Source organism: Gigantopelta aegis, unplaced genomic scaffold (genome assembly GCF_016097555.1).
Source record: "Gigantopelta aegis isolate Gae_Host unplaced genomic scaffold, Gae_host_genome ctg4051_pilon_pilon, whole genome shotgun sequence".
Classification (NCBI taxonomy): domain Eukaryota; kingdom Metazoa; phylum Mollusca; class Gastropoda; order Neomphalida; family Peltospiridae; genus Gigantopelta; species Gigantopelta aegis.
The window spans coordinates 10,158-35,056 of record NW_024533653.1 but is presented as its reverse complement, the minus strand read 5'-3'; the positions used below and the strand labels follow the sequence as shown (position 1 = coordinate 35,056).

Sequence of the window (24,899 nt, the reverse complement as noted above, 5' to 3'; positions counted from 1 at the left end):
GAAGATTCCACAATTATAATAAAATAGTTATTATTTACTACCGTAAGGCACACTTTGTTTACAAAAGAAAATCAATCAGATCCAATCCCATTTCACTTACTCCATATGATGAGGCATTATGTAATGGTATTAATCCTCCTTTGTCTTTAGCATTAACATTGGCATTGTTCTAGTAAGTATTCTGCACATCAAGGTGATTGTAACCAGCGTAATAAATTTATGGCATACATAACTGTAAAGAAAATGTGGGTGTGTCTAACCTGCAAGATGTAGAGGGGTGGAGTTACGACCATATTCATCTCTACAATTAACATTTTCTTCAAGTGACAAGTTTCTTGACCTGAAAAATAAAAAAATATAAAAATACATTATTTGCTTTCTCTTCACTTACTATGTCAATGTCTCCTTCTTGCAGCATCTAACAAAGCAGCATCTCTCTTAAAAGGTCAGCTAAATCACTCTCAGGATCTTTGACTAAGTCCAGTGGAGTTAAATTATCACGATTCTTACGATGTACATCTGCACCATACTATTTATAGATTATGACATAATTTTGTTACTATAAATAGATCTTACCTTTAGTAAGAGTTTACAAATTTCATACTTCCCCTTTGCGGCGGCTTCATGTAATGGGGTGAATTTCCACAAGTCCATAGCATTAACATTGGCATTGTGCTACATGTAACAACATGTCACATGACAATACATGACAGTCATAGGCTTACTTTTACTAGCAGTTCCGCAATTTCATAATGACCATAGGAACATGCATTGTGCAATGGTACCAGACCCCTAGAACAAAAAAATCATTTAGAACTTAGACCCTATAACTAATTGGTAGGGATATTGTAGGAGCATACCCTTTGTCTTTAGCTTCTACATCTGCACCATTATGAGCCAAATATTCCACAATAGCTACTATTGTAACCAGCTGCAAAAGTGTAGAGGAGTGGGACAATCGACCTTTAGTATCTCTACAATTGATATTTGAGGAGTACAAACTCTCTAAAGAGAAGAGAAGAAGTGGTTGTTAAAAGACCAAAGTATAATATGATAATACTTTTATGCCTCCAAGTCTGAATTTTTAGCGGCTTCTAGCAGCTGTAATTCAATTTCATCAGATGTTACAGCTGGTTCATTCTGTAGTACTAATTGAACTGCATCTGTTGTAGATAACTCATACACAGAGAGACCTTGAACTGTGAGAAGAGATGGTGTCCAGCCCCATTAGAAAGTAGGAAACGACAAACATCGACATGGCCTTCTTGGACTGCCCAGTGAAGTGCAGTCATACCAGTTAAGTCTCGATGATTGATCTAAAAAGGAAGAAATTTACAATAATGTTTGACAAATACACTTACCCTAGCTCTAGTTTTATCAGCTGTTCCACAACATCCAAGTGTCCTCTCTTTGCTGCATTCAGTAATGGAGTCATTTGTCTTAACAAAGAAATAGATGTAATAATATCTGGCTGTTTTTCTTTGTTGTTCATCTACCCATCTACTTACTGCTTTGTTTTCAATATTGACATCTAATCCTCTCTTTACTAAAGTTTCAATCCACCATTCTTTCCTTTGCTGACAAAGACTCTGCACTTCGATGCTAATAAAACACAATCTCATACTTTTTGCTCCACCCACTACAAACATTCTCTTACCAAAGCACTATCAAGTGTTTGTTGATGTTGAAACATGAGGAGTTGGGAGGAGAGCATTTTCTTAAGACGTTGAAGATCCCCCTCTTCAGCAGACAATAGCAACGATATCCTCTGTACTCATCTGTAATAGTATATAGAAAGTAAAAATGTGTTAAGTAGCTACAGTACAATCATGCTACATTCAATTTTCTTCTTAAGATCTTCTGATGGAGCTAAATCTAATGCTGTTTTGCCATGACAATGGAGACTCATAGGGTTAGCACCGTGAGTAGGAGGAGACTGCAGACATCACCACGTCCTTTTGAGGCTGCTTCATGTAGTGGAGTGAAATGCCACAAAAAAAAAATCGAGAACATTCACTGACGCACATACTAGAGAAAGAGAGTCACGATATATCTATTTTTCAATATATCTGTCCGTTCTTACCTTTAATAGTATCTCAGTTACTTCATAATGACCATAAGAACAAGCATTATGTAATGGCACTAGACCACTAATAACAAATAAAAGATATAGTAAAATGAGATAATGTCTATATTTGTCCAGACATAACACAGACTGTGAACATTGTTCAAATAGTATTTGTTAATTACAAGATTACAATTCCAGTAATTGAAACTGGCGGAGTATGTTAATGATACGATATAGAGTACTACCATATTGGCTGGGTGTTTTAAAAACTGTTAACATTATTAATAATAACCCAAGTCTAGTCTAGTCAGTCACTTTGTTAGTACATTATTGGGTAAATAACAGAGCTCTATTGTTACTAGGAGCTATAAGGAAGAGACTATTAAATAAAGTTTTCTTTAGAAAGTATTTACAATTTTGTTTACTTACACTATCATGTTCATATGTACAGTTAGTTATCAGTTACAATTGCTATGGTAATGTGTAGTTAATTAAAGGAGTTTACCCTTTGTCTTTGGCATGTACATCAGCACCTTGCTTTACAACAACTGGACAATTCTCACACGATTATAGCCAGCTGCCAGATGAAGGGGCGTGGGACTAAATAAGTCAAAAAAAAGGAAGTTAATCAATGCTATTGTATAATTTGAGAATTAATCCATCATACCTTTCTACCATCACTAGCATGACAATTGACAATTAATGGTGTTAAAATATGCATTAAAATCTGTCATCACCAGTTCTAGAGATAGAATAGTGAGATAAAGCTATATAATAATATACTGACTATATAATTACCAGCTGGTAATGAGTATTAATGTAATAATGACATTATAGTACTCCATTGTTATATTAATGTGTTGATTTAACAACTCTACTCTAAGTGGTTATAAAGAAGTGTTCATGATGTGTAATAAACATCAATGATAAAGATGGTATCAGCTGTGGACAGTGATGTTTTAAACAAATTCATGTAAACTGTTCTAAGCATATCATTCCTTCTCCCGCCATCCACCATGAAAGGAGAGATGAATCATAGCACAAAGATCACACACTTATCACTCCCAAGAGGGGCTCACGAATATTGTTAACGATTTCATGAATTTATTAGCAATGTTCCCCATACAAGCCATATTAATTTATCCAGTAATACCATAAATGACATCTAATATAGTCACATTAGACATAGAATTAGTACATATTAATACTTTAGTTATTATTAGAACATTGATAATAGACATATTGGATTATTCTGAAGCCTTCAAAGTTTATCTCATCTACAATACAATAATAGTATATTTCCATAGTAATTTGAATTGTTTGCTATTAAATGACACTTACTTGGCAGCTTCAAGCAATTCTTCCAATTTATATCTAACTGTGAAATAAACAGAGTGAGTAAAAGGTATGATTGGTATGGAGTCTAATATCATTCTTTGTTCATACCACTTAAAACTTCTTTGCTGGACCATTGGCCATATCAAGTGGCGTCTTCCATCTGTATTAGTTATAGTAGGGTCGGCACCATGTTGAAGTAACACTAAAGGGGAGAGAGAGAGAGAGAGAGAGAGAGAGAGAGAGAGAGAGACAGAGAGGAGAGAGAGAGAGAGAGAGAAGAGAAGAGGAAGGGGGGAGAGAGAGAGATGATTAATACCTTACGTGTAAAATATGTGTTGTTGACTACTAGTACAATAATTATTTGCAGGGGTTCTATGAAAATTCAAATAAAATACATGATATAGTCTGTAATTTAATTATTTACTCATTTCAGTGGATTAGTCCACTTACCAATACACACATCAGCTTTGCCTTAATGGCTGGACTGTGTAATGGACTAAAATTTCCAATTGTCTCTTGAATTTGGATTCGCACCACGAACTAAAAGTAATATGAGCAACATCAGCATGTCCAAAAGAGCAAGCATTATGAAGAGGTAATCCACCTGATGAAAAATAACTTACTAAATTTCAGATACAAGTTAAATTTACCATCATCTTGAGCATCAGCAAGTGCTCCTTCTTCTAACAAATAAAAGGACTAGTCTCTACGACCAAAACCTACTCATAAACAAATAAAATCATCACAGTCTACTTTCATTACCAGCTGCAAAATGCAAAGGAGTGCTTTTCTACCGTGTATATCTCTGTTCATTTACTGATTGAGTGGCTAAGAGAGTCTTCACTCGATCCAGATCACCGTTTTTACAAGCTTCGAAGAGATTAGGCTCTCCATCATCACTAGGAGACGTAGCCATGGTGTTCACTAGATCAGTGAGATGGATCGTGTTATGAAGAAATTTATAACACAGCAGGGGAGCTGACGATATTTGCGAATAAAACCACGCCCATTTATTGATCCTCCCACGTGGCACCTTAAAAAACATGCAGGTTGGAGAGAAGCTGGGATTATTACCTGTGACAGCTTTATTCCATGTTACACTGGCTAAAGAGAGCCTTTTATTAGAGGTGAACAAAATTAATATGCAATAATGTAATGAATCATTGAGTATAGGCATGGTCCTTGGTTAAAAGTCTTCTCGGCTAAATCAAGATTACATGGTTCTTCTTCAAGTTGAAGCTCTTCCATTAAAGAGAGTAACATGGTATTAGATTAGGTATTATTAAAAACTATTTAAATGGAGACAAAAGTTACTTTATGTTCTGTAGTAGAAGAACGAGACAATAGTCTATATGTACTTTCTATTTGACAGAGATGTTCAGGTGTGTCCATCTCCATAGCAACACAACAATCAAGTATATCCAGTGGATTGGAAGAAAAATTTTATTTTGTATATATTACTATATTTTTAGATGTGAAGAAATGTCTGAGGTATACGAACAGCCTGGGACCTGATATTAGATGTACATTGCCTATCATTTGAAACTGTGGATATTTTAAAGTGGCAATTATCTTAGCACACAATGTAGTAGTTCTCTTTCAGTCATGGAAACTTATTGAGAATTGTGGTTCCTTCATCAGTCAATTGTATATTGTATCAGTAAATAAAATGTATAATATATACTCACAGATGTGGTGATAGTTACTGTATCAGTAGATATAGTAAACACAACCCATGTGATATCTACTCAATAGTTCCTCCCAATGGACTTAAATGGTTTAGGTATTCAGACTCAACTCCGATTGGACTCAATCTAATGAAACTGTTTGTTGCATCTGTACAGTCTTAATCAAATTTTGGTCTGGTCTATTATGTTAGACAATCTACCAGCTGACAATTGTCCACCCTTAGCTCCCTGATGTTGCTTTAACCCTCAAAGGACATGAGGTATGTCTCTGATAGTATTGTCACTATAATTGTTGTTATTATTGTTATTATTGTTATTGTAGGGTGTTATATTTTCAGTTAATTTAACAAAAACTTGACTCAATTAGGCAAATGTATCTGATGATCGTTCAATACGACTTTGGAACTCCCTTTGACTGGGGGTATAAAATGAGGTTTGTATGTGGTCCATTGTGTCATTTGTTTGTCCATTTTATTTTGTATTTAAACTAAAGTACTTCTAGTTTGATAGCCTTTTGAATTTTAACAAGTATTTCAAACAAAAACTAGTGGGTTGGTTACTATAGTGATATATAGAGCTGAGGACAACTATGAAACCATTAAACCTTAAATGGATACTTTGACTAAAAAACTAACTAATTTAATTAACTAATTAAATTTAATTGGACTAAAAAAACATTTCATTCATTAGTTGTAAGGAGTTGACTTCCAGTCTTGTCTTATATGGACACACTGCTAGAGTATGGAAAGTTCTATGGACACCATTACATCTCCTAACTATGGAGAAGATGCAACTTGTCGTATATGGGATCCATCAAGTTGCTGTCATAATATCATCACTGGACATAAGTAAGCTGCCTAAGGAACTTTATATATTGTGATTAATATAATACCACAAATATAATATATATAGTGTATAACTAATATAATGATATAAACTAATATAGTGTATAACTAATATAATGATATATATATGGTAATAGTGTAAATAATATAATGCTATAAATATAATGATCGTAATAACATTAATGGGGGTCGTAATATATGGAGTATTACAATGGACAAAGAAAAATGGAATAGCAGTAAGTTAACGTCTTGTTTGTTCACTGTTAATTTGATTGTCTAATTGTTATCTATTGGTTAGTTTACTGGGGGTGGAGACTGTGCTATTAGATCATTTAAGATATCTGATACTAAAACTGGTAATTAATTCAATTTATTTAAACTAATAATAACTCTTTGATCAGGTCAAGATAATAATGCATTGAGATACCTGTACTCTCTTCACACTCAGAACATGTAAACCAGGCACAAATTATATTATAGTTGTAATGAAGATTGTATTTTTATTCCCTAAAGACTCTTTCTCCTAGAGTCATAGCATTATGGAACAATAAAAAAGACTACTCTGTCTCTCCAATGATGGGTAAGTTATTAATAGTTATTATATTTGATATGTGTTAGATTTCCTGACATGTTCACATATTTATTTAACCCTTTCAGCTCTATTAATCAGAGAGTACAATCACTGATCGTTCTAACACGTGGTCACTCTTTCACAGTGATCCCAGTTTTGCTGGTTATAGTGTGATGGCAATAGCCAAGAAATTACAGCTGTTGGCAATTGGAAATTACAGGAATAATTAAACTTTTATTACTACCACAGCTAATGGTAATTTTTGTTTTCATGCAATAACTAACCAGCTGAGTTATATTAGAATGTATAACATGGGCAACCTCATGATGGTAAACAATTTTCTCTCTCTTGTATGGTTGGAAATTGATGACCACTTTTTATCAACTGGATATGCTACTAATGAATTATTACTATCTTCTGACCTAATGGTGAAATGGTTAGTGTAGAACCTTGCTCTAATTTGAGTAGTTAACAATCATTAGATATGCTGGTTGGTTACCTATAGAAACACAGCCACACCTCCTGCCACCATCACTCCATTGACTTATCTCACTCTTCTCCTTCTAAACATCGTTGGATTACATCCAGTGTGGGTACTACCTTCAGTTGAAGAAAACCCCTCCCTTGAAAATCCTGACAATAGCAAGCTGACAACAAGTGATCAATTATATTCTGTATGTGGGGACAGAAAGGGTTCTATACATATTTATATATTTTCCATCTGGAAAGATAAAGACAAAGCTGATAGTCGGGTAATATTGCGGTTTAATTAAATATCGTGTAGCAGCTGGCCATTTTATTTTTAGCTTCCAGTGCAGTCATTTAAATGGAGTACATGGTCCTAATGGTGTCACTCATCTCTCTGTCTGGAATGGGTGGTCTACAGTGTTGGTCGAGATGGTCATTGTCGACAGTACTGTTCAAAGAAGGTCAAAAAAAAATAGAGAAATTTTAGCTGAAATAAATAAAATTTCGCGTAAGCAGAATTATCATTAAAGTTTGTTATACAGCTGTAAATTTTATGTAGCCACTTCGTGGAGTTAATTGGCTTGAAGGAGTGATATTCACACCTAATCAAGGTTATTAACATATGGTTTTCATGGTGTAAGTCATCAATACTAATAATAATGATATGAATACAGCTGTTCCATTACAGAGAGACTTCATTTTATTCATTCTGCTACCAATAAGCCACTGTTTACAACAGCTTGTGGTGGAGGCCATCGTTCAATATGCTCTCTCTTCACTATTGATGTAATACAGTTGTTGTTGTATTATTCACTTAATTTGTGTAGATATTTCAATCTGGTAGAGTTCGTTTGCTTTCATCAAAGGCTCAATGTTTGTATTATACAAAAGGACATATCAAACGAGTTATTAAATCCAGTTATACAGTTGTTGACAAACGAAATACTCCCCATTATGTTTGTATGTCATATTCTAGGAACCATTCTTAGGACTTGAAGCTATGTGTGTGTGAAACACTAGCTAAACGACAAGACACAGGTGATCTTTGTTACCTTATGCGTGGTTCATCAATAATTGTAATGTCTTTAATACAGGTGCTAGATTGTTAGCAGTGGGTAGTGAAGATTGTACTATTTGTATTGGTATCGTGGGACTTCAATGGAGGTACATTTCCTTAGTGATGTATCAACAATCAACTGTGTTTTTTGTTGTCTGACTCTTCCCCATTACAGATTCCACCATTTCTATGGCTATGTGAGTCATTAGAGGCACCACATATCTTCTGTTAGAGCTTTAACATGTGTACAATCTTCATATGATCACTCTACTCTCCTCTTCTCAGGAGGAGGTCGGGCTAGCTTGAAAAGTGTGGCTTATTCTAAGTGATACAGCTGAAAGTGATTCTATCTTTATTAACTTCAATGAAATATGTACCATAGCAACCCTAGATCCTCCCAATTCCCTACAATGTGAGTTATAACTTACATAAATTGCCAGCCAAGCCACAAAAGAGAAAGAGGAAAAGAACTTGCACCTCCTGAATGTAGAGTAATGTCATTAACTGCTTTCTCACTGACTGAAATAGTAGAGAGAGAAGATATGAGAAGAAAGGACATGTTTAGGAGTTGGTTTTGTTCAGATGGCCTGGTTAGGTAGGAAAACTGTTACACTGTAAATATGATATACCTTGGTCTGTAGGATTACGTTTACAATGAAGAAGAAAAAGACTTCATATTGTTAGAGGCCATCATTCATCATCATCATTGCATACTAACTATTAAAACACTTGATTTTACCAGCCATTATATCTTCACAATGGAGGCTACTGTAGGTAGTGACAGCATTAAAGTAAAGACAGTTATTTTGATCTCAGCAGCTACTGATGGTTTGGTTGTGTTTTGGGAATATTACTCCTCTCCTTGAGCATTTATATATTCCTAAAACATATCATCATCCTAATGACCTTGAACTAGATAGTAATCCTCCAGTAGCAACAGTAGTATCAGAGCCAATTTCTTCATTATTAATATTATCTGTTAGAACACATCAATCTGGTGTGAATGATTTATCTCTAGTCACTTTGAATACTGATACAAATCACTTCACATTCTTACTGGCATCTGTTGGTGATGATAATGCTCTCACTCTATCCCATTGTTGCAGTAGTATCTAGCAATCATATGATATCAATGTCTCTACTTAGACAAGCCAGTGTTCTTAATGCTCATTATACTGCTATAACAGGTACAACGATTCCTTCATTTCTTGTTCGAATCTCATCTCTCTTTTTCTCTATTTAAGGTGTACAGTTTATTTCAGAGACCTCTCTGTTAACTAGTTCAATAGATCAGAAGATTGTCTCTGTGGTTAGTTGATATTTCGGACATGAAATAATTGTGTAGTAAAGTTAGTGAGTGTCTTCATGATGTCGCTGACCCTTCTTGTCTGCTAATCTATCAAGCAAGGTTAGGAGATAAGTTCTAAGTGTATGTCAGTATTAATTGTTTTATCATTAGAAAGTCCCATTATGCTATTGTATGTGGCGTTGGAATGGAGTGCTTGGCATTACAATTTCCAACACTAGGGACGGCAGTGTTACAAACTAGCATATGGCAATATAATATTAGTATTAATTATTATTATTATTATTATATTATTATTATTATTATTATAGAGTGGTCAAGTTAAAGTCTATTTTAATATAAGAAGATTTTGTACACCTGGTTACATTAATTTTTATTATAATTATGATACAAGATGTATTGTTAAGCTGTCACTTTGTGACTTTGTTTCAAATTGAAACCTCCTCCTGTAAAACGTGGCATATTAGTACTGGTTTGTGGAAGGGTGGGTGGAGCTAATCCATGAGCCATAGCTCTGTCATGTTCCCTAATAAAAAGAAAAATAGTTGTGTGTGTAAAGTTTAAAACTGACTTACTTTTGTGCATGTTCTTTCTTTTTTGCTGGAGGTAGTATTTCTTTTTTCACTTCTTGCAGTTCACGTTCTAATCTTTCAATGTCCATCTTGTGTTCAGCTACTTGAGACTCATACATGTTAAGTTTCATAGCCATACTCTGGAGAAGGAAATCAAAAGTACTTGACCACTCCCATTTTGTTTTCACCTTCATTTTTTTGTTTTTCTTTTAAAGTTTGCTGATAAATCTGGAGTTGTTCAGCTACTTCAGGTCCTGGCTGACGTTGCAGGATCTGCTTCAATTCCATGTAGAGTTTTCCTTTTTCTTGTATCAACAACTCTTCTCAACAACTTCTTCTGTTTTCTGAATAAGTCTTTTTGAAGTGTGTGTATTTTCTGTATCATGTCATAAGTACTAGGGTCACTACCCTATAAAAAATGTAGAGTAATCATACTGTGTTGTAATGCTGAACTACTTACTTCAAGTTTACGCCATCTGTGTATGTCATTGGATTCTCAAGTTCTTCTTCCAAAAGCTTTACATCTTGTTCTCTCTCTCAGTAGTTCACGTTGGCAATGATATAACTCTCGTCTATATAATAAGAGATACATTATACAGCCAATACTTTAGTAATGATATACTTTAGCTCCTCAGCATTTGAGACACACTTTTAGATAACAGTGCTCGCTCTCTACGTAGTTTCTTGACTTCAAGTTTAAGGATCTTATGGTCCTCTAGTCTGCTGCTGTATTGAGCCTCTCCTGTTTTGATAACAGTTGATTATTTTACACATAGTCCAATCATCATCATACCTTTATTCAAAAGTGGACTGTTGTATTTTGATTTTTCATAGAGTAGAAGCTAATTCATCGTTACGACGAATCAACTGAGTTCCCAAATATCTCTCTCGTTAATCACTTTCTCCAGTTCCTTCTTTTGTCGAGCACGTTCAGCGCTTGCTTCAGAAAGGATCTTGCGTAGTTTTCTTTATAATTGATTGATTTGTAGAGACATCACTTGTTTAATGCTTAAAGTGATCTTACCTTTCTTCTGCTCTTTGACTTTCAAGGAGTTGTTTTGTCGCTTCAAGGTTCTTTTTTCCTGCAGACACCTCAGCACTGAGGCTATCCTTCTCTCGTTAAACATGCATAAGATCTGCATTTATTTTTGACTAAAGCACTGTCCTATAAGAATAGCAATAAGTATTAAAGTAAATATGGTAATAATGAACCTTGGAGGCAATCTCTTCTTGTGAGTTGATCAATTTGATGAGACAAAACTTTTTAGTTTACGTTTCATTCATTTCAGTGATTTCATCTCGTGCTTCAATTATTGTTTGCTGTACAGATTACGATCCACTACACACAGCTTCATAAAGAGTCTAATAAAAAAGATACATAAATTATATTATAGACAAGATGATACTGGTAATTACCTGTTGTTGTTTTCAATTTGCTCTCTGTCTCAGCAATTTTCTTTTTCTGTTGCAATAATTCCATTTCTTTACGCTTGACCTCTTCCATCTAAAGAGCATTGTAAGTAACAATCATATCTATATTATTATCACCTGTGATAGACATTTCTGAGTTGCATCAGTTGCATCTTTGCCGTATCTATCTCTCTCTCCCTTTCCAATTGAAAGAGAAGATTTCTCTGCTTCTTAGCCCTCCTCTTTGTAATTCTAAGACCATTACCAATGATCAATGGATATTATGAAGAAGTTATCTTACAGCAATCTCTTGTTGGAGAGTCTCTTTAGATTGGTCTCTGATTCTTACTAAATGATCTAGTCTTTCTGTTGAACCTTCTGATTTACGCCAGACTCTATAGGTCGTTTGCTGTTATACTGACTGTACAGTTGATAATCTTACCTTACTGAGAAATATCTCTTTCTCGTACCAAATCATCATAAGCCTTCTTATCAAATTCTGCTTGTTTTGCTGGCTTTTTCCAACTCTATTGTGATAATAGTACACAAATCTTCAGGTGTTAATGTATTGTACCTCTTTCTAAAGATACCATCTGTTGTTTTAATGACTCTTTTTTTGACTATATCTCAGCTTTTTGTTCTTCAACTCCTCGTAACTTACGTTGAATACCTTCACGTAGTTTGTTTATTCGAGCAATCTCTTGTTTTAAATGGTTAATGTCATCTTCCTACATTGATGTACTCACTATAATACTCACATTATGTTATACTTACTTTTATTTTAAGTTCAGACATACGTTCCAAATTCAGTCCAGCTAGTTCTTCATTTCTCATCATTTGGTGCTCATAGTCAGTTTTCTTTTTTCCAACAAAGTTGTCAATGTATCATTTTCTTTGACACTGTTGTCAACATTTGCTATTATAAAAACACACAAGTTTATAGAACTATTCAACAAAGATATGAAACTCACTTTTGTCTCTCTAAATAACTGTTCAAATTTTTTGTACTCTCTCTTCTGCTTTTCTGGACCAGTAATTGTTTGTTTTTGACTTCTTGATTTCTTGCTTCAAGTTCAATCTATAGGTTACAATATTAATTAGGTCATGATTATAATATATTTATATTTACCTGTACTCCTTTTAGGTCTTTCTCAAGTTTAGTTTTTCGTTCTCTTTCTCTCGATCTATTTCTTGTGATTTACCCTGTGATCTCTTCTCTTAACTGCACAGCATGTGTTCAATAAAAGTCTATTATCTCAGATAAATACCTCTAAAACTTTTAACTCAGCAGCCTCCCTTTCTTGTTCTGCATTCTTTTGTTTCTCTGCTTTGTCATCAAGATCTTTACGTAACTACAATTGTAGCAAAGATAACTATTGATGAAGACATTTCAGACACTTACAGCTGCAATTTCATCTAGTTGGTCATCCCTCTCTCGTATTAAATACTTCCTTTTGTTTCATTAGTTCTTGTACACTGAAAAACAATGAGATCTCATTATTCAAAATAGAATGAACCATTATGTATACATATACAACAGTGTATAGAACCTACTTCTCATCTGGCCAAAGCCAAGTCCAGCTCCTTGTTCTACTAATTTCGTTAGGTTTAGCAATCTCCAGTTTCAATTGATGTATGGTGTCTCTTGCTCTGGACTCCTTTTCGTGAGCAGCGTCAACCATCTTCCAAAGTTTCTCTCTATTTCTTGCTTGAGTGAAGAGATTGTGCTCTTGTCTTCTTGTGATAGTTTTAAAAGCTGTAGTAACTTTGGCAGCATTTGCAACAATTTCTGCATTTAGCTCTCTGCATTTTTGCATAAGTCGTTCTCACTCTCGTGTGATTTTTTTTTCAATGCTTTGTGAAGCTTTTCATATTCAACTCTAAACCGTTCCAAGCTTTGTCTCCCATTAACTCTTGCAAACCTAGCCATTCATTGATATAATATTTGATAGATCTCATTGGTATAAGTAAAACTTACCTCTTGAAAGTCTTTCTCAGAGCTTCAAAGGTATTCTCTTCAGCTCCAGCTGTGGTCTGGCCATCAGTGGATTCCTTTTCTTCCTCTCCCTGGATAAAAATCTCTTATAGGCTCACTTTTAAATATCAAACTTACCTCCATTGTCAACACTTGTTTGCAGAGTGGCGTTACCAAGCCAACTGATCACGTGATACTTCTTTCAAGTTCAAGTTTGCAGGGCGAACCAGGAGGCCATGCAAACAAACAAGACCTAATGGAGTTTCAGGTTTAAATCAAAAGCAAATTGAAACAGCAGGCTGTTTCGTTTTACTCACACACAAATGTAACAGATGCACTGGAGAAGCTGTTGAATACCATGTTTTTTGGATGAACCTGAGGATGTATATGGTTACATGGTGGGTTGGGTCAAATATTGTCTCTAATAAGCACATTACATTGATTTCTAAGTAACTATTGTTAGATAGTACTTACAAATAATACATTGACAAGTTTTTTATGTAATTGAAATGACAAGTTTCAAATATTTGTAGTCTGAATATTTCCATGGGCTATCAAAGGAACCTGTCATATCAAGTTTAGAAGGATGTAGCTGCGGATAGCAATGGTGACCCATCTTTAGCGTTGACAATGCACTGTATTGTTAATGGAATCAGTAAGGTGAATAGTTTTTAAGAATCTTATTATTATCAATAAATGTTGTAATTGTTAACAATTAATAATTTATCACATGACATTATGGAAAATGAGTTAATTTGTGATATGATACTTTTTACTCCTGTTTATCATGTGACTTATCGGCATGGACTCCATGTTTAAAACAACAACTATCTTAATTCAGTCCATGCATGGGATTCAAAAATAAATTAAATATATTTAGATTCTGGTTTGTCTAAATTACTTCCAGAACAAGTATAGATAAACTATTTCATTTAATATTACTTTATCATATCAGATAAATAATTCAAATTCAACAAGTTAAAAATTTAAAATTTAAAACATTCCTATTTCTAAGATACCATATATGTACTAATCTCATAAAATGTACAAGTACATGACATATGATTGTCCTAGAAGGATGGCCTATAGTCTAAATGTCGGGAAAAGGTTATGGAAAGGTGGATATCACTGGGGGGGGGGCATACTGTATAATACAATAGTATGCCAATACCTATGTTTACTGGCTATCATAACAAGGTCCCTGGTTGACTCCCCTCTGTCTAAACAATAAGTACACCCTCCTGATAAGAAATGTATGTTCTGTCTTCCCTTTTAGCCTATACACAACTATACTCATCCTATATGGCCTAATACTAGACAGAGGGAAGAAAAAGATTGGACATCTAGCCCTACTAAGGTCAAAGACACCCAAACTAAGAAAAATCATTCCACTGATGAAGTTAATGAAGACAATCCTTCAGATATAGAAGAAGCCAGCTTATCTTGGAGTGAGCCATTGGAAACTGTTAACAATATCAATGGTAGATGACAAGCAACAACATTCTTCATAAATTTCTATTAACATAATTATAGAGGTTCTTCAGGGAATACCCCTAAAGCTCAAGTCCAAATAGATGATCACATCACCAAATTGTCTAAAAGTATGTTCAGAATATTTTAGTCCTATCTCTCTATCTCCATCAAGATCAATCTCCATCTTTGCATCCCGCACCCAGGCTGCTATCTCTCGTTTATCGGCTATTTCAACTTCAATACTCTCTCACACACCTTTATTTCTTTCTCTCAGTAATACATTTCAAACTGAAAGTGACTCTTTTTCAATACCTATACCACTTACTGCAATAGTTGCTGGTGGACAAACAGGGCATTGGGAAAACTAAAAGTGAGAGGATTCTACCTTGCTCCTGTACCCAGCAGCCTCAATAGTGGAAGGCATTTAAACATGTAATAAGTATATATAGAGAAGTTGGACATATGCTTGCTGCTAAAAATGGAGTGAGCTAGATGATCTTTATTATTTACATTTGTGTTCTTAGCCATTAGGACTGGCTACACTGGTCAATGGAGCCTATTGCATGGCAGCAGACAAGCCTGAAGTTATCCTTGATCTATTGAGAGAATCAGGAGGGGAGACTGGTCTGCAGCTCAATAGAGAGGTGTTAGTGTTCATTGATATTGGAGCAGAAATGATGTTTGATGAGGTTTGTCTCTGATACCAAAAGGATATGCTCTGTTCACCATGGGGCATTCATACTAGTGACTGTAAACAGCTGAAAACAGCTGATTGCTATAGCCAAAACAAATAAAAGTTATGATCTGTACAGTACATGGAGTTAATACACATGATGTACATAATATAATAATAGGTTTAGAATATGCAGCTGCTATTATATTCAAAATGTTTTTTCCAGCTGGAATCTGTATATCATCTGTTTGAATTACAAGCATGAAAAAATCTGCCTATGAAAATCACTCATTCTAATTTTGATAGCACAGCTCTCGTGTAGAACACTTTATTTTTTATAATTACCTTATTAGGAAAGAAAGAAGTATGAGTTTATCACTGGGCAATGGAAGACTGGAGAAGAGATGGTCACTATCTATTCTAATTTAACATCAGCTATCCTGGTTAACTGGTTTCATTGATCCTCTCATCCTAAGGTAACCTGGTCTTATCTCATTACTATTTATCATGATAAAGATACAATGTGTTTTTATGTAGGATACAAGTCGTGGCAGTTATTGCTAGATCGATTAGGCAATGATTGTTTACTGATTGCTGACAAAACATTATCAGATCTACCTTTGATGAAACCCCCCTCCCACTCTGATGATGAAGACTGTTCAATACCATTCATCAGTTGTGCTACCATATCGTCATCTAGTACCTCACCCCTATCATTGTGTGCTCAACATGCTTTGCTGAAGCAGCTCATATAAGGGTAAGGCAAATCCTAGTTGCTATGCAACTGACTAATTACATGTACATGTTATAATTAATACTGACTATAATGTTTCAGACCACCCTAGTGGAAAGAAAAAACATTTCAGTTGCTATGATTAATCTATGAATTAAGTTAACACTGGGTGATCTTAGCCTATGGTACATGAATATCTGTCTTGTTGCCAATGTTGTTTACAAAGATGGATAATAAATTTCTTGAGAGCAATGGAGATGTGATCACATTTTGTTTTGTTCTCAGGTTTATGTCGTTATTTAATGTTTTTCTTCACATCAACAACAAACTTCAGATAGTCTAAACTTTAATGCAGATTTGGTTAGTCAAAGAGCTTTAAAGAATCAGCACTATTGCTATCTCTTACTATAGGCAGTGCTTTAAAATGCAAGTTTATTAAACTTGATGCTCCAACTGGTCTAACAAGTACCACTGTTTTATCGCGACTAATGCAAATACAGAAGCAACTAGAATCGCTTGAAATTCAAAAGCCTTCCTCAGCACTTATGTTCTCATGTACGCCCTAAGAACAGATACGAGACAAATACCTTTATTTAGTATTGGATTTATTATGTCATAAATTTATTCTATTCTGAGATTCTATTCATTTATCTGTTCAGAAAAAGGTGTCATCAAGTTGCATACCCAGGTGTGCAATTCTTAATTGTTTAAAGATATACCTGCAAATATTTCCTTTGTTCAGTTATTCAGTTATGTGACAAAATGTATGGAGGGGTGGCAATTGAACAAAGGGATGGTCTATGCTATATAAAGATGAGGGTACATCTGTGATTTGGCGCCAACCCTGGGTGCTTTAAACTCTCTTTAGTTATCCTCTTTCCAAAAGAAGGCATTCTAGATTTAGTCTACGGGAATAATCGATTGTCTGCTGTATTCATAGCTCGGCGCGTAGCTGTGAATATTATTTCAGCTGCTACTGACGTTTACACACCCCTTTTTCACTGGTTTTTTAGGCGTCTTTCGAGGCTCATTTCGTCCTCTTTTTCATACTTCTTGCACTTTTCTGAGCTCCAGTAGTCTCATCTACATCTTGTCTATTGCTCAATAAGATCATTCTGCTGCACTATGCTCAAAGCTCTGCAAATTGGTCCCATCTCCGAACTCAGTGATGATCCATTGATGTTAAAATGACCGATTCCATCTCAAGTCCTGAAGACTCCTGCTTGCAGCAGCCAGTTGATCTGATGGAAGAGTACAACCTTTTTTCACGACTATCTCGGTCTTTTCGATATCGTTAGCAGCATGCGAGATGAGAATTCTATACACCCACTCAAGAGAACGTCCGTGACAGTTTTGGATCAGCTGTGTCATCTGAATTTCTCTATTTCTACTGGAAGTGCTGAGTCTAACGAAGTCGTCACCGAGTTGTACAACTTTCCCACTACTCCTATTGATTTTTTCCGTCCTCTTGGAGAGCCTGATGATCTTATGCTGCAACTATCCAACGATCCTCTTCCATCTTCTACTCTTCTTGAAGGGGAACTTTGAGTGTCAGGATACCTACTCGACCAATAAAGCAGCAAGTTTGTGTCTTTGCAGGAACAACGGGAAAGTGAAAGTTTTCTACACAAGCCATTGCCTCAAAGATGCTGAAGGGAAGGTGACCTGTCCAGTTCTACGTGCCTACACCTGCCCATGTGTGGAGCTAATGGTGATTTGGCTCACACTATCAAGTATTGCCCAGAAAATTCACAAGCCAGCAAGTTATCCCCTACCACTGCCACCCAGGTAAAGAGAGCTACCATCACTATCACCCGTAAGAAGTGAGAGTTTTTTCAAATGCTAAATATTTGCTCCTGTTTATTCTCACATGGCCACATCAATTACTTAAATGTGTGATATAAACATAAAATTTAGATAGTTACTTCGTTCACAGAAACTATTGGTAATATAAATAAAGTATTAGGTAAAACTGTGTATGTCAAAATTTGATTTTTTTTTTTAGAGTTGCTTTAGAATTATCATTTGATTTGAATGAAAAAGAAACATTTCCGACCTACAGGCTTATTACTTATCAATCAATTGTCCATTGCATTTTATTTGAATTGAATCACTTTACCTTTTAGTTGTTTATTTGTGTAATTATTCACACACTCAATTGTTTATTCAATTACAAATAGAAATTGTCTAAAAATTGCAGGTTTTATTCTATATGTATTATATTATCAATAGATTATTAATTTGTTCAGATTTATTTGTTGTTATTATTATCAAGATATTATATTGCACTTATTATTTCAAAGGAAATTTTATTGTTGGTTGTGTTATTAAAAAGAGTTTTTGTTAAACAATTTCTAAAGTTGGGCGTGTCATGAACTTTTAAGGAAATGCGTACTTTATTAACGCCATTCATCTTCCTCTGTGCTGTGCACGCCCCAGTATGACTTACACTCTTCAATAATTAATTAATTGTAGACTGCTCGTAAGCACAGGATATACGTTTTTATTGTTGATTCCTTTTCTGCCATCCGTTCTACTGTGCAATCTTTTAAAAGACCTCAACTATGTCAACATCATCAGTCAGGCCTAGGCCTAGAAGTTCAGGCTCCATAAAGGCACCAAATCGACCTCCTCCTCCACCACCAAGATCTGCTTCTATTCAAAAGCAGGCAATGCAAAGCTCGGCTATATTGCCTCAAAGACCAGCTCTTCCTCCAAATACATCTCCAACTCGTTCTCCTGAGAAGCAACATAGTCAGTCCAATAGCTCAGTACAGATGGAACAGAACGCTTCAATGAGTCCATCTGCTAGTATTAGTAAGATGCCAAACGACCAGATAATGGAGAAATATGTGGTATTGGATAAAAATTATGAGAACTTAAAGAATATAGCAAGAAGGGGTAAGATACTTTGTGTATACCAACTAGCCTGCTGATTCATTTAGAAGGAGTGGCTGTATATATTGCAGCAGTATATTATGTAATCTCAAAGTAGTAGACTGTGTGCATCATGTATATTGAAAGAAATCATCCATGCATTAGTGTCATGTAATAATGTAATAAACTGGTCTTAATATATCATACATGTATGATAGTTTAGTGTATATACATGATACAAAAGTAATCCACCCTCTTGTACAACCCTCTATTGATTGATTGATATATTAACCTATGTTGTAGACAGTATCAAACATAGGTAATATATATAGTCAAATCAATGTTGATGGTATATTAAACTCACTTTACTCATTACACAAACACACTAATGTCTTCTCTTTACTATACAGCTTTGTTAGAATTTGATGAAATGAGAAAAAACAGCATGAAATTAACATAGGCAAGGTGGGTGGTGAGACACATTATATTACCTTAAAAGGAACTATTTGATATCACTATGTTAATGTGTGTGTCTTCACTAGTTAGAAGAGGAGAAAAAGGCACGCCTTGAAACTGAAGAACAACTCAGATCCGTACGAGATGAATTAGACAAGTTGAAAGACAGTGAGTTCTTTTCACTTTGAAAGTCCATTAGTTGTTTTGTGTTTTGAAGAGGATAATGTGTATGTTTTACCTAGACTTTTGTTTATTATTACAACCTACATTGTTTGTATATAATATGTTATGATGAACACACACTGTTTGTAGCTACCTCTAATTTCAACGTGATGAATTTAATATTGTATAATACAAAAGTGTCTAAAATATATGTCTGTCTTGTTAATAATTTAAAAAGCCTAACAATGTTGACATAAAATATTATGGCCTTATTCAGTTAGATTAATTAATTTCCTTCATCTAGCATCAGCTATGGCTTTTGACCAGTATGGTAAACTCACTGAAGAGCTTGAACAGGAAACAGAGATGAGAGAGAAAGCTGAAACTTTAGCTATGGAGGTGATCACTGTTATATTATGAATATTATTGTTTACAGTTTCATTATCACGTTTAAAACAATAACCCATGTCATGTTTTCATGTACTTATTTACAAGTTTCATGTTTACTTTCAGATAACAATGCCTATATCCATATGTAAATTGTAGCATTACCTGGTTTCTAAATGTTATTCCTTATCACATCTAGTTTGCTCATGAGAACAAGGTTTTAAAAAGAGCCACTACTTCAATGTCAAAACTATCAGATCAGGATCACACTAAATTATTAGAAGTATGTTCTCTTTTACACAAACAATATTATTATATGTCATTAGCAAATGGATCAGCTGGACATTAGAAAATTCTAAAAATACAAACTCAAAAAGAAGGTACGTTTCTTACAATAAAATTGTAATTACAGTACAAAAGTCTATAAAATGTAGTATATAATACATTACAACAAATGTATTAGCATAAATGCATCAGCTGTTTACCAGCTATAAATGATAAACTTTCCCTCAACAAATTACAATAAGTATCATTGATTAGATGCTATTAATTTTTTACTTGAGTAAACAAATGAATGTATTCTTGTAGAAACTTAAGTATTTTTTCATAATGCATAATGCTGTCATTGTTGCTGTGTTTATGTCTAAATCTTTGTCCAGATATGGAACAAGTTATTCAAACACTTACTGAAACAGCGACTGAAACTTCTAGTCAATTCCAAATGCTTGAAATAAAGCTTAGAGAAAGAGAGGCAGATCTAGAAAACAAAATTGTAGACTTGCACACTTCAATGAAAAAGGTGGTTGAAATAAGTTTCTTGATAGTTTTTGAATATTAGCTCTTTATATTCCAGATATCTGAACTGGAACAAGAACTATGTCAGAGACCATCTGTTACACTGCTTGAAGAATTCAACCAACTTGAGAGAAGTACGATCATAAAGACAGCTTTTATTTTATTTTTTATATTCATCATTTTGATAGTGTCAGAGATTACAGTTGAAGAGCTGAAGTCAGTTAGAAGAGAGCTAGAACAAGAGAGAGAAGCCAGAGAAATTGCTGAGAAGAAAGCACAAGAGGTATAGCAATGAGGTCAGTGAGTTCTGTTCATAAAAGTGCCTCCATTTAGTTGAAGGCTGATCTGAGAGCTCTACAACGTCAAAGTGCTATTCTTATGACATCTGCTGCTGAAGATGAGAAATTATCTGATGCTTTAATGCAAATACAACAATTACAAAGTGAACTTAGTGAGGCTAAAGTTTCTAGTGAAGCAAAGGTTAGTGAGAATGTATGAGTGTTTGAAAGGATTACTTAAATGTTTTAAATAATTATTGTTAGATTAAAGAAATGGAAAATGAATTGCTTGCTCTTCAAGAGTCTAGTTTAGTGGAAGAAATATAAAGTATCTTAAAATGTTTTAATTATAATATGTGTTGAATGTAATTTATCATTAGAACTTGAAGAAAGATTGTCAGTGCTTACCAATCAAATTGAAAGTTATGAACAACGAGCAAAATCTGCTGAGTCTGAAGGTATGTATTATATATAGATAGTGATATTAATATGTGTGTGTGTTATGTTAAAAGTGGAGAAACTCAAAGAGAAGATTACTACATTAGAAGAGACAATTAATTCAGCTACCGTAATGGCTCTATCTCCTCTTGAATTTGGTAAAGATATACTCACTCCAGATGGACTGGATCTTGGAGTACTTCCACCTCTCCCACCACCTCCTCCCCACCACCACCAGGTGAAAGCTAAGAGAGTGCTCATGATTCTATACCATGTCCTTTATATACAGGTATGGGAGCTCCTCCCCCTCCTCCTCCCCCACCAAGTAAAATTAAGGTATTATTGTTAACCTTATCAACTGATATCATAGGTACTGGAGCTCCTCCTCCTCCTCCTCCGCCTCCACCTCCCCACCAGGTAAAAGGAATAGGCATTGTTTAATCCTTATTGATGTATTTATAGGTACTGGAGTCCTCCTCCTCCACCACCTCCTCCCCTGGAGGAATCCCAGGGGGTAAGGATTGATATTGTTACTATTAATTATAATCTATATTTCAATGTAGCTCCTCCTCCACCCCTCCTCCCCCTGGAGGAATCCCAGGGGGTAAGGATTGATATTGTTACTATTAATTATAATCTATATTTCAATGTAGCTCTCTCCTCCACCACCTCCCCCCTGGAGGAATCCCAGGGGTAAGGATTGATATTGTTACTATTAATTATAATCTATATTCAATGTAGCTCCTCCTCCACCACCTCCTCCCCCTGGGAGGGAATCCCAGGGGGTAAGGATTGATATTGTTACTATTAATTATAATCTATATCTCAATGTAGCTCCCTCCTCCACAAACCATCATCCCTAAATGCATCACTTCTAAATGTTCAGTAAGTTATGGCTAGTTAAATATTGGTTAATAAACTTTTAATTGTACAAAGATTAAAGAAAGCTGTATCTACAGAGGACAAACCAGACTCAGGTATTTAAATCCTAATATCATGACATGATCTATCTACTGTCATAATCTTGTAATGTTGGTATTATCTTTATTTTGTATTTTCAAGGTGATGCTGACCCCATGGCTAGTGTCATGGCATCCATTCGTAGTGGACAAGTCAAACTAAGAAAAAGCCAAAGTTGAGGAGAAGAAGCCTGCACAAGGTATCATATTTATAGAGTATTGTAAATATAACCATATGTAATGATCTAGTAGCCAATTCTTTTTACTTAATTGGAATGTTAAAATTAAGTTTGGCATTGTACTCTGTTTTATTTTCAGCTGCTGATCCCATGATGAGCATGATAGCTTCAATAAAAAGTGGTAACATTGCTTTAAAACGAGTTCAAAAGGGACACAAAAGTAGATCATTGGTGATTGTAATTTGATTATATTCATAATTTGTACTTTTATACAGCCTAAGGAAGAAGAGTCAGCAGGTGTAATGACAGAAATGGCCAAATTGATTGTAAGCTTACTATCACATGTTATTTAAAAGGTGACATTTTTAATAGGGTGCACCACGTAAATCTAGACCAGCTCCAAGAAAAGAAACCTCCCTCTTCTGGTGAAATTGTAGAAGGTGAACTATTTGCAAAACTCAGAAGAAGGAGAAACAAAGGTACTTTCTATGTAAACATACCTTCATTGTCTTATAATACATGGTACATTAGAGAGTGAATCAGGACCAGCTGACAATGATGGTCAATCGGATACAAATTCAGCTGGAAATTCACCTGTAACTCCACGTCGTATACAGCCTCCTTTAAGTCCAGTCAGTCCATTTCTTCGCCCATCTCCTGTATCTCCTGGACCAACAATAACAGAGACTCCACCCAGCTCTCCAACTCCTCCTGTCCCACCAAGATCCAAAAAGTATGGATGTTCTATAATATATACTATGTCCCCTTTTATCTTACCAAGGTCTAAAGCCCAGTGAGAATCTAGCTTTGCTAGGACAACGAAAAGGTTCTGCTCCTCCTAGGTTCAAAGGTTCTCCTGGTAAGAAATATAACTATATAATAGAATGCGTATTATTTGTTTTAAAGGTAATAGTTCGCCTGGTTCTCCAAATTCATTCCTCCCTAATTTAGGTGATAATGATGATATTTTTTTATGCAATCAGTGCTGACTTGACTACTTTAGTTCAAATATTGTTATTTCTGTTTGTATTTGTAGAAGTAGAATTTTTACATCACTTTGTTTTTATTATTTGATTTTCATAATAATATTTTTATGAAAAATTAAAATATTTTATAATCGTTTAATTTACTCATCACGTGACTAAAGAAATGCGACGTCGTATTTCTTGCGTGGGCGTATCATTATATAATGTTGCTCCATAATAAAGTGCAGTAATTACTGCACATAGCTAACAGCATCTAACATGGGTTTATCTTCACTTGTTTTCCCTATCGTTTTCATGATATTCATCACTTTCGATTCTACTAATTGTTTCCACACTCACAAGCTACCATTTCGTAGTAAGAAGTCACCAATAGGTAAGTAGTATACGCAATAATAATGTTTTTATGTAATTTGTTCGTTACTAATAGAAACAATACACAATTATGATGTAGTATATCTCCAAGGTAGTAACTGATGACCAAGGAGAGGTATAGACAACATTCTCTTCTTTGCATTTATTGTTATTTTTTCATCAGATTCATCCTAAAAGATTACATATTGCAGTGAAAAACTGATGCTGAAACTTACCAACTTGATTTAGTATTGAATGAGTAGGTCATATCACACTTTTTACTTGTCATAACTTATGTTGTATTACTAACTGTTAACTGTTTTGTCTAGGGGTCTGTTAGCACCTCATTTCACTTCTGTTCACTATTCTGACAACAAGAAAATTATTGAAGTAAGTTTCCTCTTAAAATAGTCAGTTACTACATTATAATGTAGAACTGATCATAAAATGATGCATGCTTAGCATGAAGATAATTTCATGTATTTATTTGTGTAGGGTCATCGTAATTGTTTCTATCAAGGGAAAGTTAAGAATCATCCAGAATGGAAGGCTGCATTTAGTACATGTATGGATTAAGGTTGGTTGTTGTAGATTTGAATAGTTTTGTGGCTACTAGTGTTGTTTAGTCCAGGATATGGGGTAAATACATTGAATAGTATTTAAATACCAATACAAAATACTCTCAAAACATGAAATACAAAATACAAATACAAATTACTTCTAGCAGGAATGTATTTCAAATACAAATATAAAATACTTTGAAAAGTATTTAAATACTTTCCAAATACTTCTTTGTACTATCCCAGAACATCCCCCATTATTTGCTTTTATATGTAATCAATTAATCATTACAA

General features: G+C 34.6%; 1 protein-coding gene and 2 pseudogenes across 1 annotated transcript; 1 reads left to right on the top strand and 2 right to left on the bottom strand.

Moving 5' to 3' along the window:
• Positions 1–100: 100 nt before the first annotated feature.
• On the bottom strand, positions 101–4,322 carry LOC121392548 (annotated as a pseudogene).
• Positions 4,323–9,743: 5,421 nt separating this feature from the next.
• On the bottom strand, positions 9,744–13,442 carry LOC121392547 (annotated as a pseudogene).
• A 5,299-nt stretch (positions 13,443–18,741) lies between these two features.
• Positions 18,742–24,435, top strand: LOC121392549 (calponin homology domain-containing protein DDB_G0272472-like; the record flags this gene model as incomplete). Its single annotated transcript, XM_041523717.1, has 10 exons — positions 18,742–19,032; positions 19,597–19,678; positions 19,977–20,071; positions 20,913–21,137; positions 21,188–21,334; positions 21,513–21,590; positions 22,033–22,084; positions 22,848–22,928; positions 23,240–23,441; positions 24,375–24,435. Coding segments are annotated over exons 1-10 (1,314 nt in total), but the record flags the coding sequence as incomplete, so codon positions are not given.
• Between the last annotated feature and the right edge of the window lie 464 nt (positions 24,436–24,899).